At 47.2% G+C, this 24,709-nt stretch overlaps 1 protein-coding gene across 1 annotated transcript in view; it reads left to right on the top strand.

Annotated features, from left to right (window-relative positions):
- Positions 1 to 1,172: 1,172 nt before the first annotated feature.
- Positions 1,173 to 24,709, top strand: part of LOC140371561 (adenylate cyclase type 4-like) — a 40,659-nt gene continuing 17,122 nt past the window's right edge. The window contains 12 exon segments of the mRNA XM_072458732.1: positions 1,173 to 1,661; positions 2,143 to 2,259; positions 3,714 to 3,911; positions 5,614 to 5,775; positions 6,862 to 7,011; positions 11,567 to 11,730; positions 12,518 to 12,629; positions 14,693 to 14,820; positions 15,486 to 15,644; positions 16,633 to 16,792; positions 17,844 to 18,020; positions 19,658 to 19,692. Coding sequence (XP_072314833.1) covers positions 1,188 to 1,661; positions 2,143 to 2,259; positions 3,714 to 3,911; positions 5,614 to 5,775; positions 6,862 to 7,011; positions 11,567 to 11,730; positions 12,518 to 12,629; positions 14,693 to 14,820; positions 15,486 to 15,644; positions 16,633 to 16,792; positions 17,844 to 18,020; positions 19,658 to 19,692 — 2,036 coding nt within the window. The 5' untranslated portion in view covers positions 1,173 to 1,187.

The raw sequence follows: 24,709 nt of genomic DNA, 5'->3' as shown, positions 1-24,709 counted from the left end.
AATGAAATATTACAAGGTTTGAACTGTGAAAAGTCCTTAAAATGTGGTTTAAAACAGGATCTGAGGAAGTGCTCGTTCATTTAAAGCTGCACCATGTAACTTTCCTACTGGAGGCTCCGCCCCCCGCTGGTCTCCATGGAGATGCTACTGCTTTGCCTGTAGACCCTTCCAGTGTAAACAAAAGACTGTGTTCCAAAGCCTGCTAGCATGCTGTTAGCTCTAATGCATTTTCAATGGGAGAGTTAGTGTTAGCCTCAGAGTTAGCGGTAGCCTCAGCGTTAACGTTAGCCTCAGAGTAAGCGGCAGCCTCAGAGTTAGCGTTAGCCTCAGAATTTGCGGTAGCCTCAGAGTTAGCATTAGCCTCAGAGTTAGCGGTAGCCTCAGAGTTAGCATTAGCCTCAGAGTTAGCGGTAGCCTCAGAGTTAGCCGTAGTCTCAGAGTTAGTGGTAGCCTCAGAGTTAGCATTAGCCTCAGATTGAGCATTAGCTTCAGATTGAGCATTCGCCTCAGAGTTAGCGGAAGCCTCAGAGTTAGTATTGTATTGTGTAATCGTGTAGATTGTTAGCTTTAGCGATTAGCAACGAAATTATGGATCTTATTCAGTTAATTTATCAACGCGGACGGTGTTTTTAATCGACATTTGAGTGCTTTTGTTGACATTAGCTCCATGTAGCAACATTTGCGACATTAGCACGCAACGCATCTGTAACCACAGAGGCTCCACAGCGGCACGTGAGCGGCTTCACCGACAGCAGGGGGCGGTAGAGAGCCACTGAAGACAAAATAACACGCAGTACTATCAATATTTCAACTGTCGGAGGTTAAACTTTATCCGGACGCGAGCGCAGACGTGTGGGATCGTCAAAACACGGAAAAACTCGGGAATTCTGAAATGTGAGAACGTTCAGCACCGTTATTCTGGACAATAAAACAACCTTGTAACTTCCTTAAATACATCACTAAACAGATATTTGCACTAATTATGCTGTTTTGTCCTTTTCCGCAGAAAGGCTTCGCCGCGCTACGATGAAGAGTCCATCTGAAGACGTCGTTATATCGTCGTTATTGTGGGACTATTTTAATAAACCCTGAAGATATTTTATACTATTTATTCATTACGTCGAGAGGAGCTGGACTCACTCTTCGTTAAACCGTGAATTCATTCGTTTTTTCACGACCTTTTGGCGATGTCGGACGAGTCGACGCGTTCTGAGGGCGCGGCGGGAAAAGGAAACCGTTTTGAACTCCGAGATTTGGGCGAAACCGCGGGAGAAATAAGCGGGAACGTGGACGAATCGCAGGTCCTCGTGGAGATGGGCGTCGCCAAGTCGGGCAGAGCGAGCGAGCCGTTTATAGTCCGGACTATCAACAGCCTGGACAAGCATTTACCCACGAACGCCAACAACTTCTCGAGCAATGTGGCGAGCTCCAAATCGAGCCTGGCGAGCGACGACGCGGGCGATTTCGGGGACAGCGACTTGGGAAAGAAGCGTCGGAAAACGTCGGATTCGATCTCGGCGCACTCCGGCGACGGGGCGCTCGGGGCCGTCCGGCCGAGCATCGTCAGCGCCAACGTGCGATGGTCGGAGGACGGCGACGAGGACGGACGCAGCGTCGGGTCCGGGAGGGGCGTGGCCGAGTCGGTCTGCTGCTGCTTCCGGGTAAAGACCACGTCACACGCTGGGCAAAAATACGTCTTTTATTTTGACAAAAATTGATCTAAAATGCAGTTTAGATTTATATATTTAGAATTTAGCTGAAAAGTATGACAAATTTATCCCAGAATAGCTCATTTTTAAGGTTTATGATTTCACTTCCTGTTTGTAATTGGTGACATCACTCAAGGAAATTACCCAGCAGCTGTGATGTCACTTCCTGTCTTTTTTATGATGAAAAATCCACATTAAAGTGCCAATGACAGGTTTTTACCATTTTACTACACCTGTCGTTCATATAAACAATAGTTTTACACCAATCGAGCGGGTATTTGTGGAGAAAAGTCGAAAAATCTGTAAAATTAATAATAAAAAAGACAGGAAGTGACATCGCATACACGTTTATGCATAACTTACACAAAACAAACTCCTTTTTTGACATTCTGCGCCATACGTCTCCTTTAAAGTGCTGCTTTGTGACCCGCAGGCCGTGCACAGAGGCTGCCTGCGCTGCGTGGAGGAGACGCCCGCCATGCTGTCCGGCCTGGTCCTGTCCCTGTGCTTCTGCATCGTCATCATCATCCTGATCGCCACCACCGGACGGGTAAGACTCACACACACACGGCCCGAACCGCTCCTAACCACCCCAGACCGCCCCGAACCGGCCCGAACCGCCCCAGACTGCCCCGAACCGCCCTAGACCGTCCCGAATCGGCATGAACCAGCTCGAAACGCCCTGAACCGGCCCGAACCGTCATGAACCGTATGAAACCGAACTGCCCCGAACAGCCTTGACCCACCTCGAACCGCCCCAAACCGCCCCAAACCGCCCCAAACCGCTTCAAACCGTATCAAACCGTATCAAACAGTACCGAACTGACCGAAAACCTCCTTGAACCACCCTGAACCACCCTGAACCGTCTTGAACCGTCTTGAACTGCAGGCGGTGCGCTCACCTGTGAACGAATGTGGTGGGTGTGATTAAGATGAGTCATGTGACCTTTAAGGCTTGTTTAGCTATTATTAAATTTGAATGAGTCAAATCACACACTGGACACGCCCAGCTCTGACTGCACTGTGTGATCCAACAGTCTGTGACACAAAATGACACTTTTAAGGACAAATACGCTCTAAATCCCAGAATGTGAAGTGGATCGTGTTGGTTTTGTCAAAGTAAAAGCTCTTTTTACGGCTTTTGTTTATTTAATATTTGGCAAAATCCAGATTTATTTCGTTTTATAATTTTTGGTCTTTTCTTCATATTTTTTACACATTTGACCACAAATCATACTTTTTGTGAAGCTCATATAAAATGTTCAGACTTTTGTTTTTGCCATTCTTTTATAACAGAAAAGCAAAACATCTGAAATTTTTATCTTACATTTTCAAACTAATTTCTTGCTTATTTTTGGTCAGATTTGATCCGTCAGTTAATTAAGTTTAAGTTACATTCTGGATTATTTTAAAAGTCAAACCATTATTTCTAGAGTGCATTGAGACGTTTTAAATACATTTTAAACCACATAAAGGTGTAAATATGGTGACTAAATGCTTCTAGATGGAGAATATTTAAGAATAAAGTAAAAATATTGATCAAATTGAGACATAGTTTATTCTTTTTTGACATTTTGATTCAATATTGTCATTTTTTGTTTGTTAAAAAAGCTCTTTCCGCGTGTGTTTTGGGGTCTGTTTAGTCCAGAGAATCAGTAAAACGATCAAAACACAATTACCATATTTCCTGGACTATAAGTCGCACCCGAGTATAAGTCGCACCAGCCAAAAAATGCATAATAGAGAAGAAAGAAGAAAAAACATATATATATATTGTTGCTCTGGAGTATAAGTATATAAGTATAAATATAAGTATAAGTCAAACCTCGGCCAAAACTATGAAAAAAGGTGCGACTTATAGTCCAGAAAACACCATTACTTTTTATTGCCGACCAGTCACAGTTTGACGATTCATTGTTGCATTGTTTATTATTAAGGCATAAAAGTGTGAGAAACGCTCTGACACAAACGTTCACTTTGTCCTTCTCTCGTTTTCCGTGGCAGAAAATCGATGCCCACGTCGGCGCCATGTCCGCGGTGTGCGTGGTCCTCTGCCTGAGCACGGCGCTGCTGGTGTGCTTGCCCTGGATGGCCACCGTGCGGCGCTGCAGCGGAGCCCTCGCCCTGTTCGTGTGGGCCACGCTCTTCATCATCGCCGTGGTCTTCATCTTCACCGGGGGGGCAGTGACGGCGTGGGAACAGGTGAGACACGGGCGCCGTTTTTAGTCTGAGTTTAGCGCCGTTTTGCCGACTTTTTTTGTGTGAAAATGTGACGTTCGTTTTCAATTTTAAACGTGATTTCTCATTTAACTGTTGCATGGGGTCCGGGGCCCTTCGGTCTGTCCGGTCCCTGTATGACCGGAGCAGGAGCTGTGTCAGGCCTGGTCCCGGTGTGTGTGGGACTCCTCAGGGCTGCCTTTTGTCACCGCTTCTGTTCAGATAAAGTGGATGGACATGGGGGGCGTCACATGGGGGCGCGTCACATGGGGGCGCGTCACATGGGGGCGCGTCACATGGGCGCGCGTCACATGGGGGCGCGTCACATGGGGCGCGTCACATGGGGCGCGTCACATGGGCGCGCGTCACATGGGGGCGCGTCACATGGGGCGCGTCACATGGGGCGCGTCACATGTGGGCGCGTCACATGGGGCGCGTCACATGGGGGCGCGTCACATGGGGGCGCGTCACATGGGGGCGCGTCACATGGTGCGCGTCACATGGGAGCGCGTCACATGGGCGCGCGTCACATGTGGGCGCGTCACATGGGCGCGCGTCACATGGGGGCGCGTCACATGGGGGCGCGTCACATGGGGCGCGTCACATAGGGCGCGTCACATGGGTGCGCGTCACATGGGTGCGCGTCACATGGGCGCGCGTCACATGGGGGCGCGTCACATGGGCGCGCGTCACATGGGGCGCGTCACATGGGGGCGCGTCACATGGGGGCGCGTCACATGGGGCGCGTCACATGGGAGCGCGTCACATGGGCGCGCGTCACATGTGGGCGCGTCACATGGGCGCGCGTCACATGGGGGCGCGTCACATGGGGGCGCGTCACATGGGGCGCGTCACATGGGGCGCGTCACATGGGTGCGCGTCACATGGGGCGCGTCACATGGGTGCGCGTCACATGGGTGCGCGTCACATGGGTGCGCGTCACATGGGGCGCGTCACATGGGTGCGCGCCACATGTGGGCGCGTCACATGGGGCGCGTCACATGGGGCGCGTCACATGGGCGCGCGTCACATGTGGGCGCGTCACATGGGGCGCGTCACATGGGCGCGTCACATGGGGCGCGTCATATGGGCGCGCGTCACATGGGGGCGCGTCACATGGGAGCGCGTCACATGGGCGCGCGTCACATGGGCGCGCGTCACATGGGCGCGTCACATGGGAGCGCGTCACATGGGGGCGCGTCACATGGGGGCGTGTCTCATGGGGGCGTGTCTTGCGTTGCAGGTGGCGTTATTCCTCTTCCTGTCCTTCAGCGTGTGGGCGTGTCTCATGTGGGCGTGTCTTGCGTTGCAGGTGGTGTTCTTCCTCTTCCTGTCCTTCAGCGTGTGGGCGTGTCTCATGTGGGCGTGTCTCATGGGGGCGTGTCTTGCGTTGCAGGTGGCGTTATTCCTCTTCCTGTCCTTCAGCGTGTGGGCGTGTCTCATGTGGGCGTGTCTTGCGTTGCAGGTGGTGTTCTTCCTCTTCCTGTCCTTCAGCGTGTGGGCGTGTCTCATGTGGGCGTGTCTCATGTGGGCGTGTCTTGCGTTGCAGGTGGTGTTCTTCCTCTTCCTGTCCTTCAGCGTGTGGGCGTGTCTCATGTGGGCGTGTCTTGCGTTGCAGGTGGCGTTCTTCCTCTTCCTGTCCTTCAGCGTGTGGGCGTGTCTCATGTGGGCGTGTCTTGCGTTGCAGGTGGCGTTCTTCCTCTTCCTGTCCTTCAGCGTGTACTCAGTGCTGCCGCTGTCTCTGGCCTGGGCCCTGATGGTCGGACTCTTCACCAGCGTCTGTCACATCGTCATCATCAGCGTTTATGTCCCAGTGACCAGCCCCGAGACGCCCGACCTCGCCGTGCAGGTGAGAGCTAAACCAGGGCTAAAGCAGGGCTAAACCAGGACTAAACCAGGTCTAAACCAGGACTAAACCAGGACTAAACCAGGTCTAAACCAGGACTAAAGCAGGACTAAAGCAGGTCTAAACCAGGACTAAACCAGGTCTAAACCAGGACTAAACCAGGTCTAAACCAGGACTAAAGCAGGACTAAAGCAGGACTAAAGCAGGACTAAAGCAGGTCTAAACCAGGACTAAAGCAGGACTAAAGCAGGACTAAAGCAGGTCTAAAGCAGGACTAAAGCAGGACTAAAGCAGGTCTAAAGCAGGACTAAAGCAGGTCTAAAGCAGGTCTAAAGCAGGACTAAAGCAGGACTAAAGCAGGACTAAAGCAGGACTAAAGCAGGACTAAACCAGGTCTAAACCAGGACTAAAGCAGGTCTAAACCAGGACTAAACCAGGTCTAAACCAGGACTAAACCAGGACTAAAGCAGGACTAAAGCAGGACTAAACCAGGACTAAAGCAGGTCTAAACCAGGACTAAAGCAGGACTCGAGGATCTCTCCCAGTCTTTGGTGCAGGTCTGTCATTTGCATGCAGCAGGACAGTGTTCTCAGTTCTCAGTTTGCATATGAGCTGTGCAGGATTTGCAAATAATAAAACCACATTTGAATATGACATGAGACTGAGCTTTACTGAAGATGACGTGTTCATATTTCAGTTTTGGTCATATTTAAAAATACTTTAATTCAGGCTAAAAATCCTGGAATCTTTAGAATAGAGTCCATGAGACCATTTTTCACATATTCTCCTCCTCCTTTCCTCCTCCTCCTCCTCCTCCTCCTCCTCCTCTCCTACTTTCCTCCTCCTCCTCCTCCTCCTCCTCTCCTCCTCTCCTCTTCCTCCTCCTCCTCCTCTCCTACTTTCCTCCTCCTCCTCCTCCTCCTCCTCTCCTCCTCTCCTCTTCCTCCTCCTCCTCCTCTCCTACTTTCCTCCTCCTCCTCCTCCTCCTCCTCTCCTCCTCCTCCTCCTCCTCCTCCTCCTCCTCTCCTCCTCTCCTCTTCCTCCTCCTCCTCCTCTCCTACTTTCCTCCTCCTCTTCTCCTCCTCTCAGCTGGTGTCTAACGGCCTCCTCTTCCTCTGCATAAACTGCATTGGAGCGTTCCACCTGTGGGAGACGGAGCACGACCTGCGAAAGTCCAACCAGAAACGAGAGGAGTTCAGCGGCATTCGAGTACAGAAGGAGGTGCAGAAACACCAGCAGGTGAGACTTACAGAAGGAGGTGCAGAAGGAGGTGCAGAAACACCAGCAGGTGAGATTTACAGAAGGAGGTGCAGAAGGAGGTGCAGAAACACCAGCAGGTCACATCTGAGTGAAATCGCACCATCAAAAACAGTAGATTTTTAGAGTAACTGTCGTGTTTTAAGAGAAATGCAACGTTTTCTCTTTCCTTTTTGTCGTTATCGCACCCGTTTTTGCGCCGTTTTCATCGTCAAAACCTGCGCCGTCATGAACAAACGGTGACTAAGCGGATCACTCGCTCCTTGTTGTGTCTTGGACTTCACCTGCAGCCCCGCCCAGTCTCCACCTGCAGCCCCTCCCAGTCTCCACCTGCAGCCCCTCCCAGTCTCCACCTGCAGCCCCGCCCAGTCTTCACCTGCAGCCCCGCCCAGTCTCCACCTGCAGCCCCTCCCAGTCTCCACCTGCAGCCCCGCCCAGTCTTCACCTGCAGCCCCGCCCAGTCTCCACCTGCAGCCCCTCCCAGTCTTCACCTGCAGCCCCGCCCAGTCTCCACCTGCAGCCCCTCCCAGTCTCCACCTGCAGCCCCTCCCAGTCTCCACCTGCAGCCCCTCCCAGTCTCCACCTGCAGCCCCGCCCAGTCTTCACCTGCAGCCCCGCCCAGTCTCCACCTGCAGCCCCTCCCAGTCTCCACCTGCAGCCCCTCCCAGTCTCCACCTGCAGCCCCGCCCAGTCTTCACCTGCAGCCCCGCCCAGTCTCCACCTGCAGCCCCTCCCAGTCTCCACCTGCAGCCCCGCCCAGTCTTCACCTGCAGCCCCGCCCAGTCTCCACCTGCAGCCCCTCCCAGTCTTCACCTGCAGCCCCGCCCAGTCTCCACCTGCAGCCCCTCCCAGTCTCCACCTGCAGCCCCGCCCAGTCTTCACCTGCAGCCCCGCCCAGTCTCCACCTGCAGCCCCTCCCAGTCTTCACCTGCAGCCCCGCCCAGTCTCCACCTGCAGCCCCTCCCAGTCTCCACCTGCAGCCCCTCCCAGTCTCCACCTGCAGCCCCGCCCAGTCTTCACCTGCAGCCCCGCCCAGTCTCCACCTGCAGCCCCTCCCAGTCTCCACCTGCAGCCCCTCCCAGTCTCCACCTGCAGCCCCGCCCAGTCTTCACCTGCAGCCCCGCCCAGTCTCCACCTGCAGCCCCTCCCAGTCTCCACCTGCAGCCCCGCCCAGTCTTCACCTGCAGCCCCGCCCAGTCTCCACCTGCAGCCCCTCCCAGTCTTCACCTGCAGCCCCGCCCAGTCTTCACCTGCAGCCCCGCCCAGTCTTCACCTGCAGCACCGCCCAGTCTTCACCTGCAGCCCCTCCCAGTCTTCACCTGCAGCCCCTCCCAGTCTCCACCTGCAGCCCCTCCCAGTCTCCACCTGCAGCCCCGCCCAGTCTTCACCTGCAGCCCCGCCCAGTCTCCACCTGCTGCCCCGCCCAGTCGATAAAATATTCATCTCAATTCCAGTCGTTTTGACCAGATTTGACTGTTTATGTCACTGGTTTCATGACATTTCTGACTGTTTACGAGATCATTTAGCTCGTGCATCGTGTTACTAATTAGTTTAAGCCAAATCGTTTGCGAATGAGGCAATATTTGCTTTAAAATAGTTTTAAATACATTGAAGCAAGTTAAAAACACCTTCAAACAAAAAAATGTTTTTTGTAAACAATCCAAAAACCAGATGTAATTATTGGGTCATCTGACTTTTACTGGCCATAATAGACTCTTTTAGATGTTATAACGTCCTTAAACGGCGGGTTGTTGGCGTGTCGGATGCCCTGAGTCGAGTCTGCGGCAGGTAATCGTTCTGATCCGGTCATTGCGGACTCATCGCCTGGTTACCGTATGTGCTCGGATTAATCATTCACGTGTCCGAGGGGCCCCGGAACGCAAACAGACGAGGAAACTGTGAGCGCGTCCGTCGTGTCTACAGTCGCTACGGTCACAGCCGCGCCCCTGCTGGTGGAAAAACCTCATTACACGTCGTTTGTCTGTCGCATACGGAGGACACGACGGGCTTTGGGGTTCTGTACGCTGGATTTAAAGTCAGATCACGAGTGAAAAAGTGTCTGAAATAAGTAGTATTTGTCTTGTTTTGAGTGTAATTTGAGTAAGATGGCATAAAATATCTTGTTTTACTCAAAATAAGTAAAAGACAATGACAAAATTAGACAAAATGGGTATAATGGACATAAGACAAATTTTAAAACAGACGTGGATACATTTAACAGACTTTAGACAATATTATTCAGATTTTATTATAAGGGGGCATGCTCTCTGTGTCTTGTTTTATTTTTTATTTTTCAGTTATTTTAAAAAACTATGAAAAAACAAGGAAAAGAAATGAGAAACAAACGCTACTACGCCTGAAACAAGAACAAAACTTACTGTCGGCAAAGCAAAGTCAAAATATATTAAAATCAAATCAAATCAAATCAATTTATTTTTGTAAGGCCCAAAATCACAACAACAGTTGCCTCTGAGGGCCACAGGGAGAAATGAATCAACAATGTCTGTGGTGGCGAGGGAGTCAGACAATGTCTGTGGTGGCGAGGGACGATGTCCCAGGGTCCTCTGTCCTTAGACTCTCCTTCTCGGCCAGGAAAAACTACAAAAAAAAGCCTCTTTGGGAAAAAACCGTAGAAACCTGGAGGAGTTCCAGTGAAGGAGAGATCCGACTCTCACAGACGGACAGACGGACACAAGGAGACTGGAGCTGGACCCACTCTTCAGGCAGATGAGGGACCGTCTGAGGCGAGCTGGACCCACTCTTCAGGCAGATGAGGGACCGTCTGAGGCGAGCTGGACCCACTCTTCAGGCAGATGAGGGACCGTCGGGGGCGAGCTGGACCCACTCTTCAGGCAGATGAGGGACCGTCCACACAGGGCAGGGACCACTTCACCAGGAGAGGGGCATCTGGGTCCACAGGTCCTCAGGAGTGAGAGAAAGAAAAAGAAGGCGGTGAACAGTTTGCAAGTGGAATCAAAAAATAAATATTGTTTGATAGCATAAGTAGTCAGAAGAAGAGGATAGTGCTCAAGCTGTCATACTTCCCCCAGCACAGTTACTCCTAGGGCAGCGTAGCTAAAGCTGTGGGTTTATGTTTCTGTTCCTAACTAGTCTGACCATAAGCGATTTCGAAGAGGAACGTTTTAAGCCTGGACTTAACTGAGGAGACTGTGTCAGCGTATTTAACATGGGTCGGGAGCTGATTCCATAACACAGGAGCTTGGTAGCTAAAATAAAGAAATGAAATCCCTTATTAACTCTCATTTTTCCAACCAACAGAACTGAACTAACAGTGACAAGTATTTGTATTTCAATAATTGTATTGTCTGAACAGACTCTTAAAGTAACTAAAACGCAGTTCAGACAAATATATTTTAAACACATTTGATCCCAGAATAGTGTTTAATTTGACCTCTGACCCCCGGCTCAGAATATGGTTGAACAGGATAATATAGATTTATCATAATACATTTTTCATGTCTTCCCTTAATTACTGTTTCTCTAATTTAATTAAAATACATGTTTTAGTCCTGGTTTAGAACTTGTTTTGACCTGGTTTGGTATTGAACTTGTCCTTGTTTTAGTCCTGGGTTGGTCCTTGTTTAGTACATGTTTTAGTCCTGGTTTAGACCTGGTTTAGTCCTGGTTTAGACCTGTTTTAGTCCTGGTTTAGACCTGGTTTAGACCTGGTTTTGACCTGGTTAAGTCCTGGTTTAGAACTGTTTTAGTCCTGGTTTAGACCTGTTTTAGTCATGGTTTAGACCTGTTTTAGTCCTGGTTTAGACCTGGTTTAGTCCTGGTTTAGACCTGTTTTAGTCCTGGTTTAGACCTGGTTTAGACCTGTTTTAGTCCTGGTTTAGACCTGGTTTAGTCCTGGTTTAGACCTGTTTTAGTCCTGGTTTAGACCTGGTTTAGACCTGGTTTTGACCTGGTTAAGTCCTGGTTTAGAACTGTTTTAGTCCTGGTTTAGACCTGTTTTAGTCCTGGTTTAGACCTGGTTTAGTCCTGGTTTAGAACTGTTTTAGTCCTGGTTTAGACCTGGTTTAGTCCTGGTTTAGACCTATTTTAGTCCTGGTTTAAAACTGTTTTAGTCCTGGTTTAGACCTGGTTTAGTCCTGGTTTAGTCCTGCTTTAGACCTGGTTTAGTCCTGCTTTAGACCTGGTTTAGTCCTGGTTTAGATCTATTTTAGTCCTGGTTTAGATCTATTTTAGTCCTGGTTTAGAACTGTTTTAGTCCTGGTTTAGTCCTGGTTCAGAACTGTTTTAGTCCTGGTTTAGACCTGGTTTAGTCCTGGTTTAGACCTGAAGCATTTTTCATTTTATTTTTCCTAATCCAATAAATCAGTGGTTATTTCATCTAGTTCTGTGGTTGTTTCGCTCGACCCTAAACTTTGTTGCCAGAGGAAAAAACGGGCCCTTGGTCAAATAAAATCCCGGTGTGTCGTATCGTAGAGGGGCCCCCGTGAACCCCGTGAACCCCATGAACCCCGTGAACCCCATGAACCCCGTTAACCCCTGTCAACGCTGTGTTTTCCAGGAGCAACTGCTGCTGTCCGTTCTGCCTCGGTATCTGGCCAAAGAGCTGAGGGCCGAGGTGGTCGACCGCTTGTCCAAACCAGAGTCCAGACCACGGCCCAGCGCGGGCAACAAGAGCAACTCGCTCTTCCACAGCCTCTACATCCGAAAGCACACGGACGTCAGGTACAGATCAGACTCGTGAGTCCTGTACACTCGACGTGGTCACCTTTTGACGTGATTGACCTTTGACCGAGGGAAGAGCGTTCAAACCGACGATCTTTAACACGCTGATCGGTTGAAGTGTCACAACAGTCAAAGCTGAATCCAGTTACAGGAAAAGTACAAATTTCCCTCGTCAAATGCAGAGTCTTGTGCACAAAATTGTCTGTGTGTTTGATAAAATGTCCATCAGCATTGCCCTGTTGTTTAGTTTTGATTAAGTTAGTTTATTTTGTTTTATTATTATTATTATTGATGATGATTTCATAGATATTTATTGTATTTAATTTTATTTATTCTATTTTATTTATCTTATTTTATTTATTATATTTTATTGTATTCATTTTATTTTGTATTTTATTTTTATTATATTTTATGTTAATTATAATAATAATAACAATTTACTTGACTTTACATTGGGCATAACAGTTACATTGATTGACAGCTGATGATTGATTGACAACACCTGTCCACTTTTAAAGGTTTTAGTCCAGAAGTTGCATAAAACAGAAATAAGGCACATTTCAAACGTCATGTGACCAGCTCTGAGTTCTAACTCGGTCTCAGAGTCGTGCCGAACTTCAGCTCAGACAGTTCCACAGTTCAGAGCGTTTAAAAGAGAAACCGGACCGTCCAAAACATTTAAAAATCAGTTTCAAGAGACTAACCTTCACCTTTGGCTCTGCCCAAACCGCCACGCTGCGCTGTGATTGGCCCTGACTCCGTGTTGCTGCGTTCTCCCTCCCCGCAGCATCCTGTACGCCGACATCGTGGGCTTCACCAAACTGGCCAGCACCTGCACGCCGGAGGAGCTGGTGGCCGTGCTCAACAAACTGTTCGGGCGATTCGATGACATCGCAAAGGTAAAAGGGCGTGGCCAGGTGCGGGGTTCAGGCACGGAAATGAGAACGACAGGAGGTTTTTGCCACACGCGAGACCGAAAAGAACGTGCTTTTTACCGCGTCAGTCCTTTTGTGGGTCAACTCCAACACGTCCTTTCAGATAAAGGAATATAACGTGGAATAAATAAGAGTTTATCACTTTAGTTACACAAACAATGAGGTTATTAAACCATTCCCGAAGTACATTTACGCCAGATTTATGCTACAAATGCTTTCATAACATTTTTTGTTATTGGACTATGTAAGAATAGATGTTGATTAGAGTTTAATAAAGATCTGAATCGGCCGAAGATCTTCACTAAACTCTTTTTGTTGATTTATTTATTGCCAACTGTTCACTTCTGTCGCCTTGTTGATCTGTTCTGTTGCCTTATTAACTCTTCTGTCGCCTTGTTTACCTCTTCCGATGCCTTGTTTACCTCTTCTGTCGCCTTGTTTACCTCTTCCGATGCCTTGTTTACCTCGCTTGTTGCCTTGTTTACCTCTTCTGTCGCCTTGTTTACCTCTTCTGTCGCCTTGTTTACCTCTTCCGATGCCTTGTTTACCTCGCTTGTTGACTTGTTTACTTCACATGTAACTTTGTGCCTGACCAGTGACACTTTGAACCCGACATCAGCATCAACGACACACACACACACAGAGGATGAAGCTCAATGGAATAATAGTGAGAGTAGCGTTGTGCCGTGGGTTCCTGTGCAGGTGCGCTTTGGCCTTTTGTCAAGAAGGAGTCGTTAAAACAGGTTTTATGTCAGTGAAACACGTCACATGACACGTCAATTCACCAAAAGGATTAGACCTGAATTTCTTTGTTCATTTATTTATTTCCCATATTTTTTGTTCCTGGTCATTTTGAGTGTGATCGAGCTCTTCTGTCACTGTTCGCGCTGAACGTCTGAGCTGAACGTGTCTGAGCTGAACGTGTCTGAGCTGAACGTGTCTGAGCTGAACGTGTCTGAGCTGAACGTGTCTGAGCTGAACGTGTCTGAGCTGAACGTCTGAGCTGAACGTCTGAGCTGAACGTGTCTGAGCTAAACGTCTGAGCTGAACGTCTGAGCTGAACGTGTCTGAGCTAAACGTCTGAGCTGAACGTGTCTGAGCTGAACGTGTCTGAGCTGAACGTCTGAGCTGAACGTGTCTGAGCTGAACGTGTCTGAGCTGAACGTGTCTGAGCTGAACGTCTGAGCTGAACGTGTCTGAGCTAAACGTCTGAGCTGAACGTGTCTGAGCTGAACGTGTCTGAGCTGAACGTGTCTGAGCTGAACGTCTGAGCTGAACGTGTCTGAGCTGAACGTGTCTGAGCTGAACGTCTGAGCTGAACGTGTCTGAGCTGAACGTGTCTGAGCTGAACGTGTCTGAGCTGAACGTCTGAGCTGAACGTGTCTGAGCTGAACGTCTGAGCTGAACGTCTGAGCTGAACGTGTCTGAGCTGAACGTCTGAGCTGAACGTGTCTGAGCTGAACGTCTGAGCTGAACGTGTCTGAGCTGAACGTCTGAGCTGAACGTGTCTGAGCTGAACGTGTCTGAGCTGAACGTCTGAGCTGAACGTGTCTGAGCTGAACGTGTCTGAGCTGAACGTGTCTGAGCTGAACGTCTGAGCTGAACGTGTCTGAGCTGAACGTGTCTGAGCTGAACGTGTCTGAGCTGAACGTGTCTGAGCTGAACGTCTGAGCTGAACGTGTCTGAGCTGAACGTCTGAGCTGAACGTGTCTGAGCTGAACGTGTCTGAGCTGAACGTCTGAGCTGAACGTGTCTGAGCTGAACGTCTGAGCTGAACGTGTCTGAGCTGAACGTCTGAGCTGAACGTGTCTGAGCTGAACGTCTGAGCTGAACGTGTCTGAGCTGAACGTGTCTGAGCTGAACGTCTGAGCTGAACGTGTCTGAGCTGAACGTCTGAGCTGAACGTCTGAGCTGAACGTCTGAGCTGAACGTCTGAGCTGAACGTCTGAGCTGAACGTGTCTGAGCTGAACGTCTGAGCTGAACGTGTCTGAGCTGAACGTCTGACTCTTCGTTTGTGCGTTTGCAGAAGAACGGCTGCCTCCGCATCAAGATCCTGGGCGACTGTTACTACTGCGTGTCCGGTTTGCCCGATCCCATCCCGAGTCACGCCAAAAACTGTGTCCAGATGGGCCTGGACATGTGCACCGCCATCGGGTCCGTCTCACTTTAACCATGACAATCGTTTGAATGTGGGCGACCGTACTTATTTGAGTAGCGTTACTTTATGTTGATTTCCTTTTGTTATGAAAGTGCAGCCAATTAATGTGTAATTTTAATGGGAAAGTAACAAAAGTAACATCATTTCCACACACAACGATGTAAATGACTTCAAAGATCTACAAAATCAGCTTTTTTGAGACTTTTCTACCTAAAGTTGGCATTTTAAGGGTCAGAATTTCAGAGATGTATTCAATATTTGATCTGTGTAATTAGGGCAGAAGTAAATTAAAGCATTTATGGGGAAAACAACCTTTTACAACATGGAGAAAATAATGTGGGATTCATTTCAGGTTTACAATGTTGTGCACCAGGAATAAAGATTTGTTAAAAATTTTCCTTTAAAAAAATTCATAGTCAATACTAGCACTATTTCCTGACTTCCACAGCCCCTGAAAATGTGTCCATTAAAACATTTGAATTACTTGAACAATATAGAAATAATCAAATTTGTATCCGCCTTAATACTTTGATACTTTTACAGTCTAAAGTGAGGTTTAAGGGGATAAAATGTCCTTCGGTATGTGTGGTATGTGTGATTAGAGTAAATGACTGGTTATATATTTACCATGAGTAAAGGTGTGATTATTATTCTCTTGCAGAAAACTGGGCGAGGCCACGGGCGTCGACGTAAATATGCGAGTGGGCGTTCACACTGGAAACGTTCTGTCCGGAGTCATCGGTTTGCAGAAGTGGCAGTACGACGTCTGGTCACATGACGTCACTTTGGCCAATCACATGGAGTCGGGCGGACTTCCCGGGTGAGACATTTTATGCACAATTCAGAATATTATGAGTTCTGGGTGTTGTTTACCTCTTCTTTTGCCTTGTTTACCTTTTATGTCGCCTTGTTCACTTCTTCTGTCGCCTTGTTTACCTCTTCTAATATCTTGTTTACCTCTTCTGTTGCCTTATTTACCTTGCTTGTCGCCTTTTTACCTCTTCTGTCGCCTTGTTCACTTCTTCTGTCGCCTTGTTTACCTCTTCTAATATCTTGTTTACCTCTTCTGTTTTCTTGTTTACCGCTTCTGTTGTCTTGTTCACTTCTGTCGCCTTGTTCACCTCTTCTATTATCTTGTTTACCTCTTATGTCACCTTGTTCACTTCTTCTGTCGCTTTGTTTACCTTTTCTAATATCTTGTTCACCTCTTCCATCGCCTTGTTTACCTCTTCCATTGCCTTGTTTACCTTGTTTGTCGCCTTGTTTACCTTTTCCATCGCCTTGTTTACCTCTTCCATCGCCTTGTTCACCTTGCCTTTCGCCTTGTTTGTTGCCTTGTTTACCTCTTCCATCGCCTTGTTCACCTCTTCCATCGCCTTGTTCACCTCCTCCATCGCCTTGTTCACCTCTGTTGCCTTGTTCACCTCTTCCATCGCCTTGTTCACCTCTGTTGCCTTGTTCACCTCTGTTGCCTTGTTCACCTCTGTTGCCTTGTTCACCTCTGTTGCCTTGTTCACCTCTTCCATCGCCTTGCTCACCTCCTCCATCGCCTTGTTCACCTCCTCCATCGCCTTGCTCACCTCCTCCATCGCCTTGTTCACCTCCTCCATCGCCTTGCTCACCTCCTCCATCGCCTTGTTCACCTCTTCCATCGCCTTGTTCACCTCCTCCATCGCCTTGTTCACCTCTTCCATCGCCTTGCTCACCTCCTCCATCGCCTTGTTCACCTCTACCATCGCCTTGTTTACCTCTTCCATCGCCTTGTTTACGTCACATGTCGCCTTGTTCACCTCTGCGTTTGCCCCCAGGCGCGTGCACATCACAGAGGAGACGCTGGCGCACTTGGACGGCGTGTACCGGGTGAAGCCGGGCGATGGCGCGAGCAGAGACCCGCTGCTCCAGGGGCGGAGCACCTACCTCGTCATCGACCCCCAGAAGCCCCGGAGCTCCACCCGCCGGAACAGACTGGTCATTACACTCACACTCTTCACACGACCACACCTGTCACTCAAAGATGAACCAATAGGAGATAAGAGCTTCTAGACACTCACAGTCAGGTTTACAGTCGGCCGTGCAGCGTCATCTCAAACCCCAAAACGGCACATTTGAAGACAGTGAGACGGTCTGAAAGAGGAGTGAAGGAGCCCGTTTTTGTGGACAGAGAGGATCTTTGAAACTCTTTGAACAGAAACGATGGGTGTAATCGGCCCTCAGCGTACAACGGTATCCTCAAACCCCCGACCAAGCGAGGAAATCAAGCCAATCAAATGTTTTACAGCTGCGAGGGTGAGAAGGGCAGAACACAGTAGGTTTAGAACGACCCAAAACGAGAGACAAAAAGCAGAGTGAGTGAAAAACGTCTCTCTTTAGCGCAGAACTTGGCGTCGTACGCGGTAAATTCAGGTTTCTCAGATTGACAGTGTCTAGATGACTGCTTTTCGAACACCTTTCTTCTTCTACAGTCTAAACTCGCGCTGAAAGGTTCGGAAACGGGATCTTCTCGCGATAAGTCTGAATTAGGGATCTCAACCGGACGTTCCAGGTCAAACATTATCGACAGTTGGGACGACCTCGACTCGGGCGCCTGCGATTTGCATCCTTATCGTTTGTATCCAAGGCGACATTAATGATTAACTGTGTTCGCAAAAGTGCAATAACGTACCAATAATGTGAAGACAACAGTTAAATAATGGAATGACATCTCAAAAATGATGATTCTGCATATGTGAATGTGCCCACAAGAAACCGCATTACCGGCTCAACAAAAGATTGCACGATTATTGCATCACCGGCCTACTACGCTGGTTTACGATTACGTTATTGGCCGATATCGATTGCTACAGACTATTGCGGCGTTTGACGGATTCGCTTGTTTGTTTGTTTACCTCTTCTGTTGCCTTGTCTAACTCTTCTGTCGCCTTGTTTACCTCACGTCTGAGCGTATTGCAGCGTTTACTGATTTGGTCGTTGTTTGTTTGTTTGTTTGATTGTTTGTTTGTTTGTTTGTCCCCGCCTCCAGGGGGCGGGCCTGAGCACAGAGGGCCAGCGTCAGAGGGCGTCGGTCAGGATGTCCCAGTACCTGCAGTCGTGGCAGACCATCACGCCCTTCTACGACCTGAGCAACCCCAACGCCAAACCCTCCAAGAGGCACCTGCTGCGGGCGCACATGGGCCTCAAGCGCTCGCACCACGCCCAGGTACTGCAGTACTCTACGCATACTTGTACTTCTCGCACCACGCGCGCGTAAAGTACTGCAGTAACGCTACGTATACTTGTACTTCTCGCACCACGCCCAGGTACTGCAGTACTCTACGCATACTTGTACTTCTCGCACCACGCGTGCGTAAAGTACTGAAGTAACGCTACGCATACTTGTACTTCTCGCACCACGCCCAGGTTAAGTACTGCAGTGACGCTACGTATAATTGTACTTCTCGCACCACGCCCAGGTAAAGTACTGCAGTAACGCTACGCATACTTGTACTTCTCGCACCACTCCCAGGTAAAGTACTGCAGTAACGCTACGCATACTTGTACTTCTCGCACCACGCCCAGGTAAAGTACTGCAGTGACGCTACATATACTTGTACTTCTCATACCACGCCCAGGTAAAGTACTGCAGTAACGCTACGCATACTTGTACTTCTCGCACCACGCCCAGGTTAAGTACTGCAGTGACGCTACGTATAATTGTACTTCTCGCACCACGCCCAGCTAAAGTACTGCAGTGACGCTACGCATACTTGTACTTCTCGCACCACGCCCAGGTACTGCAGTAACGCTACGCATACTTGTACTTCTCGCACCACGCCCAGCTAAAGTACTGCAGTACCGCTACGCATACTTGTACTTCTCGCACCATGCCCAGGTAAAGTACTGCAGTGACGCTACGTATACTTGTACTTCTCGCACCACGCCCAGCTAAAGTACTGCAGTAACGCTACGCATACTTGTATTTCTCGCACCACGCCCAGGTACTGCAGTACCGCTACGCATACTTGTACTTCTCGCATCACGCGCACGTAAAGTACTGTAGTAACGCTACGCATACTTATACTTCTCGCACTACGCCCAGGTACTGCAGTAACGCTACGCATACTTGTACTTCTCGCACCACGCGCACGTGAAGTACTGCAGTAACGCTCCGGATACTCGTACTTCTCGCAGTAGTATTCAGAGTCATATCTTGTACCGTGTGACTTGATTAGATTAAAAATATTCATCGTGTCTTCTGGAAGTCTCTGGCCAATCTTCTTGGAGCGTTCAGCGTACTTGTACTTAATAATATAATAATATTCTGAAGTACTTTGTTGGCCACATGTTTCATCCATGTACTTTATGTCATCCTAGAGTACATTAAAGTACCTCTGACAGGGTGAATACTGCGTGAACCAAAACGCAGTTCGGATAAATATATTTTGAGTTTTGCTAAAAAATATATGGATGACAATCCCAGAATAGAATTTGTTTTTTAGGTTTGTAATGTCACTTCCTGTTTGTAATCGATGACATCACACTTGGAAATTACCCAGAAAACACTGGGCCATAACTCATCTAATGTCTCATTCTTTTAATTTATCTTTTTGGAGGGAAAAAACTCGTTGACTTCATGTTTAGAGTCCAAAAAGCTGTTTCTTTGTGTAAACAAACCTAATGTGATGTCACTTCCTGTTGTTTTCTCCACAAATACCTGCTCGATTGGTGCAAAATTATAATTTATATTTACAACAGGTATAAATACACTAGATAACAATTATAAAATCGTAAAAACCTGTCGTGTTGGATTTATGACTCTGAGATATTGGATATATAATTAAGTTGTGTTTGCTTCAGGAAAGCAGCTCCAATCCAAACGGCTCGTCCGGATGGTGAGTCACTGTGTACAAATACACACGCTACACATACAGGTATACCCTCACATACAGGTATACACTCACATACAGGTATACACTCACATACAGGTATACCCTCACATACAGGTATACACTCACATACAGGTATACACTCACATACAGGTATACCCTCACATACAGGTATACACTCACATACAGGTATACACTCACATACAGGTATACACTCACATACAGGTATACGCTCACATACAGGTATACACTCACATACAGGTATACGCTCACATACAGGTATACACTCACATACAGGTATACACTATCATACAGGTATACTCTCACATACAGGTATACACTCACATACAGGTATACACTATCATACAGGTATACTCTCACATACAGGTATACACTCACATACAGGTATACGCTCACATACAGGTATACACTCACATACAGGTATACACTATCATACAGGTATACACTCACATACAGGTATAATAATAATAATAATAATAATAATAATAATAATAATAATAATAATAATAATAATAATAATAACTTTTATTTATATAGCGCTTTTCAGTGACCCAAAGACGTATACACTATCATACAGGTATACTCTCACATACAGGTATACACTCACATACAGGCTACACTCACATACAGGCTACACTCACATACAGGCATACACTCACATACAGGTATACTCTCACATACAGGTAAACACTATCATACAGGTATACGCTCACATACAGGTATACACTCACATACAGGTATACACTCACATACAGGCTACGCTCACATACAGGTATACGCTCACATACAGGTATACACTCACATACAGGTATACTCTCACATACAGGTATACGCTCACATACAGGTATACACTATCATACAGGTATACGCTCACATACAGGTATACTCTCACATACAGGTATACACTCACATACAGGTTTACGCTCACATACAGGTATACGCTCACATACAGGTTTACGCTCACATACAGGTATACGCTCACATACAGGTATACACTATCATACAGGTATACACTATCATACAGGTATACACTCACATACAGGTATACACTCACATACAGGCTACACTCACATACAGGTATACGCTCACATACAGGTATACACTCACATACAGGTATACGCTCACATACAGGTATACACTCACATACAGGTATACGCTCACATACAGGTATACTCTCACATACAGGTATACACTCACATACAGGCTACACTCACATACAGGGATACTCTCACATACAGGTATACACTCACATACAGGTATACACTCACATACAGGTATACGCTCACATACAGGTATACGCTCACATACAGGTATACTCTCACATACAGGTATACACTCACATACAGGTATACGCTCACATACAGGTATACACTCACATACAGGTATACGCTCACATACAGGTATACATACAGGTATACACTATCATACAGGTATACCCTCACATACAGGTATACACTATCATACAGGTATACGCTCACATACAGGTATACACTCACATACAGGTATACGCTCACATACAGGTATACACTCACATACAGGTATACACTCACATACAGGTATACGCTCACATACAGGTATACACTCACATACAGGTATACACTCACATACAGGTATACACTATCATACAGGTATACTCTCACATACAGGTATACACTCACATACAGGTATACGCTCACATACAGGTATACGCTCACATACAGGTATACGCTCACATACAGGTATACGCTCACATACAGGTATACGCTCACATACAGGTATACACTCACATACAGGTATACACTCACATACAGGTACACACTCACATACAGGTATACATACAGGTATACTCTCACATACAGGTATACACTATCATACAGGTATACACTCACATACAGGTAAAAACTATCATACAGGTATACTCTCACATACAGGTATACACTCACATACAGGTATACGCTCACATACAGGTATATGCTCACATACAGGTATACGCTCACATACAGGCTACACTCACATACAGGTATACGCTCACATACAGGTATACGCTCACATACAGGTATACGCTCACATACAGGTATACTCTCACATACAGGTATACACTATCATACAGGTATACGCTCACATACAGGTATACACTCACATACAGGTATACACTATCATACAGGTATACACTATCATACAGGTATACACTATCATACAGGTATACGCTCACATACAGGTATACACTCACATACAGGTTTACGCTCACATACAGGTATACGCTCACATACAGGTATACGCTCACATACAGGTATACGCTCACATACAGGTATACACTCACATACAGGTATACACTCACATACAGGTATACACTCACATACAGGTATACACTATCATACAGGTATACTCTCACATACAGGTATACACTCACATACAGGTATACGCTCACATACAGGTATACACTCACATACAGGTATACACTCACATACAGGTATACACTCACATACAGGTATACGCTCACATACAGGTATACGCTCACATACAGGTATACACTCACATACAGGTATACACTCACATACAGGTATACGCTCACATACAGGTATACACTCACATACAGGTATACACTCACATACAGGTATACACTATCATACAGGTATACTCTCACATACAGGTATACGCTCACATACAGGTATACGCTCACATACAGGTATACGCTCACATACAGGTATACGCTCACATACAGGTATACACTCACATACAGGTATACACTCACATACAGGTATACACTCACATACAGGTACACACTCACATACAGGTATACATACAGGTATACTCTCACATACAGGTATACACTATCATACAGGTATACACTCACATACAGGTATAAACTATCATACAGGTATACTCTCACATACAGGTATACACTCACATACAGGTATACGCTCACATACAGGTATACGCTCACATACAGGTATACGCTCACATACAGGCTACACTCACATACAGGTATACGCTCACATACAGGTATACGCTCACATACAGGTATACGCTCACATACAGGTATACGCTCACATACAGGTATACACTATCATACAGGTATACGCTCACATACAGGTATACACTCACATACAGGTATACACTATCATACAGGTATACACTATCATACAGGTATACACTATCATACAGGTATACGCTCACATACAGGTATACACTCACATACAGGTTTACGCTCACATACAGGTATACGCTCACATACAGGTATACGCTCACATACAGGTATACGCTCACATACAGGTATACACTCACATACAGGTATACACTCACATACAGGTATACACTCACATACAGGTATACGCTCACATACAGGTATACGCTCACATACAGGTATAAGCTCACATACAGGCTACACTCACATACAGGTATACGCTCACATACAGGTATACGCTCACATACAGGTATACGCTCACATACAGGTATACGCTCACATACAGGTATACGCTCACATACAGGTACACACTCACATACAGGTATACACTATCATACAGGTATACACTATCATACAGGTATACGCTCACATACAGGTATACACTATCATACAGGTATACACTCACATACAGGTATACACTATCATACAGGTATACACTCACATACAGGTATACACTATCATACAGGTATACGCTCACATACAGGTATACACTCACATACAGGTATACACTCACATACAGGTTTACGCTCACATACAGGTATACGCTCACATACAGGTATACGCTCACATACAGGTATACGCTCACATACAGGTATACGCTCACATACAGGTATACACTCACATACAGGTATACACTCACATACAGGTATACATACAGGTATACTCTCACATACAGGTATACACTCACATACAGGTATACACTCACATACAGGTATACTCTCACATACAGGTATACACTATCATACAGGTATACACTCACATACAGGCTACACTCACATACAGGTATACGCTCACATACAGGTATACGCTCACATACAGGTATACACTATCATACAGGTATACACTCACATACAGGTATACACTCACATACAGGTATACACTCACATACAGGTATACTCTCACATACAGGTATACACTCACATACAGGCTACACTCACATACAGGTATACGCTCACATACAGGTATACGCTCACATACAGGTATACGCTCACATACAGGTATACGCTCACATACAGGTACACACTCACTTACAGGTATACACTCACATACTGGTATACACTCACACAAACCTGTTCACAAAAATATATACTTAAAGGCGCAATGGACGATTTTTCGGCGATTTGAGAACGCAGGCGGAAGTGCACATGCCACTCCCCCGTGCACATGCCACTCCCCCGTGTACATGCCACTCCCCCGTGCACATGCCACTCCCCCGTGCACATGCCACTCCCCCGTGTACATGCCACTCCCCCGTGCACATGCCACTCCCCCGTGTACATGCCACTCCCCCGTGCACATGCCACTCCCCCGTGCACATGCCACTCCCCCGTGTACATGCCACTCCCCCGTGTACATGCCACTCCCCCGTGCACATGCCACTCCCCCGTGTGGACCGATACAACACACACGTGCGTTTGTTTATTAGCGCAACGGAGCGCATCGCATCTCTCATCTCCCATAGATTTCTGTCCACTTCTGCGTCAGCTCGAACGGTCTTTCTCCGTCTTCATTTTGCCCCGTACACTGAGGGAACTATATTATGATAGATCCATGCGCTTAGGCACGCGGAAATGTGGGGACCAACCGCACGCGGCTGCAGGTGAGCGACAGGTGTGTTTTATGATTGATACGTGGCAGGACAAATGATTTATCCACGCCACGAGGAAATATGATAAAAAATTTGCTGAAAAAAATCGTCCACTCCACCTTTAAGCTAATGAGTGTTAGCCTTCAGCTTACTTGATGGGCACTTTTACGGCAACTGGAACCAGCCGCGTGAAAAGGGCTTGAACGGTCAAAATGCAGAAGTTTGACCTGGTTTGCAGTTGATAACTCTGG

The sequence above is a fragment of the Eucyclogobius newberryi genome, unplaced genomic scaffold (genome assembly GCF_026437365.1).
Source record: "Eucyclogobius newberryi isolate DKJ021-1_F unplaced genomic scaffold, fEucNew1.0.hap1 SCAF_22, whole genome shotgun sequence".
NCBI classification, from domain to species: domain Eukaryota; kingdom Metazoa; phylum Chordata; class Actinopteri; order Gobiiformes; family Gobiidae; genus Eucyclogobius; species Eucyclogobius newberryi.
Note: the sequence above shows the minus strand (reverse complement) of the source record. Positions and strands in the feature narration are given on the sequence as shown.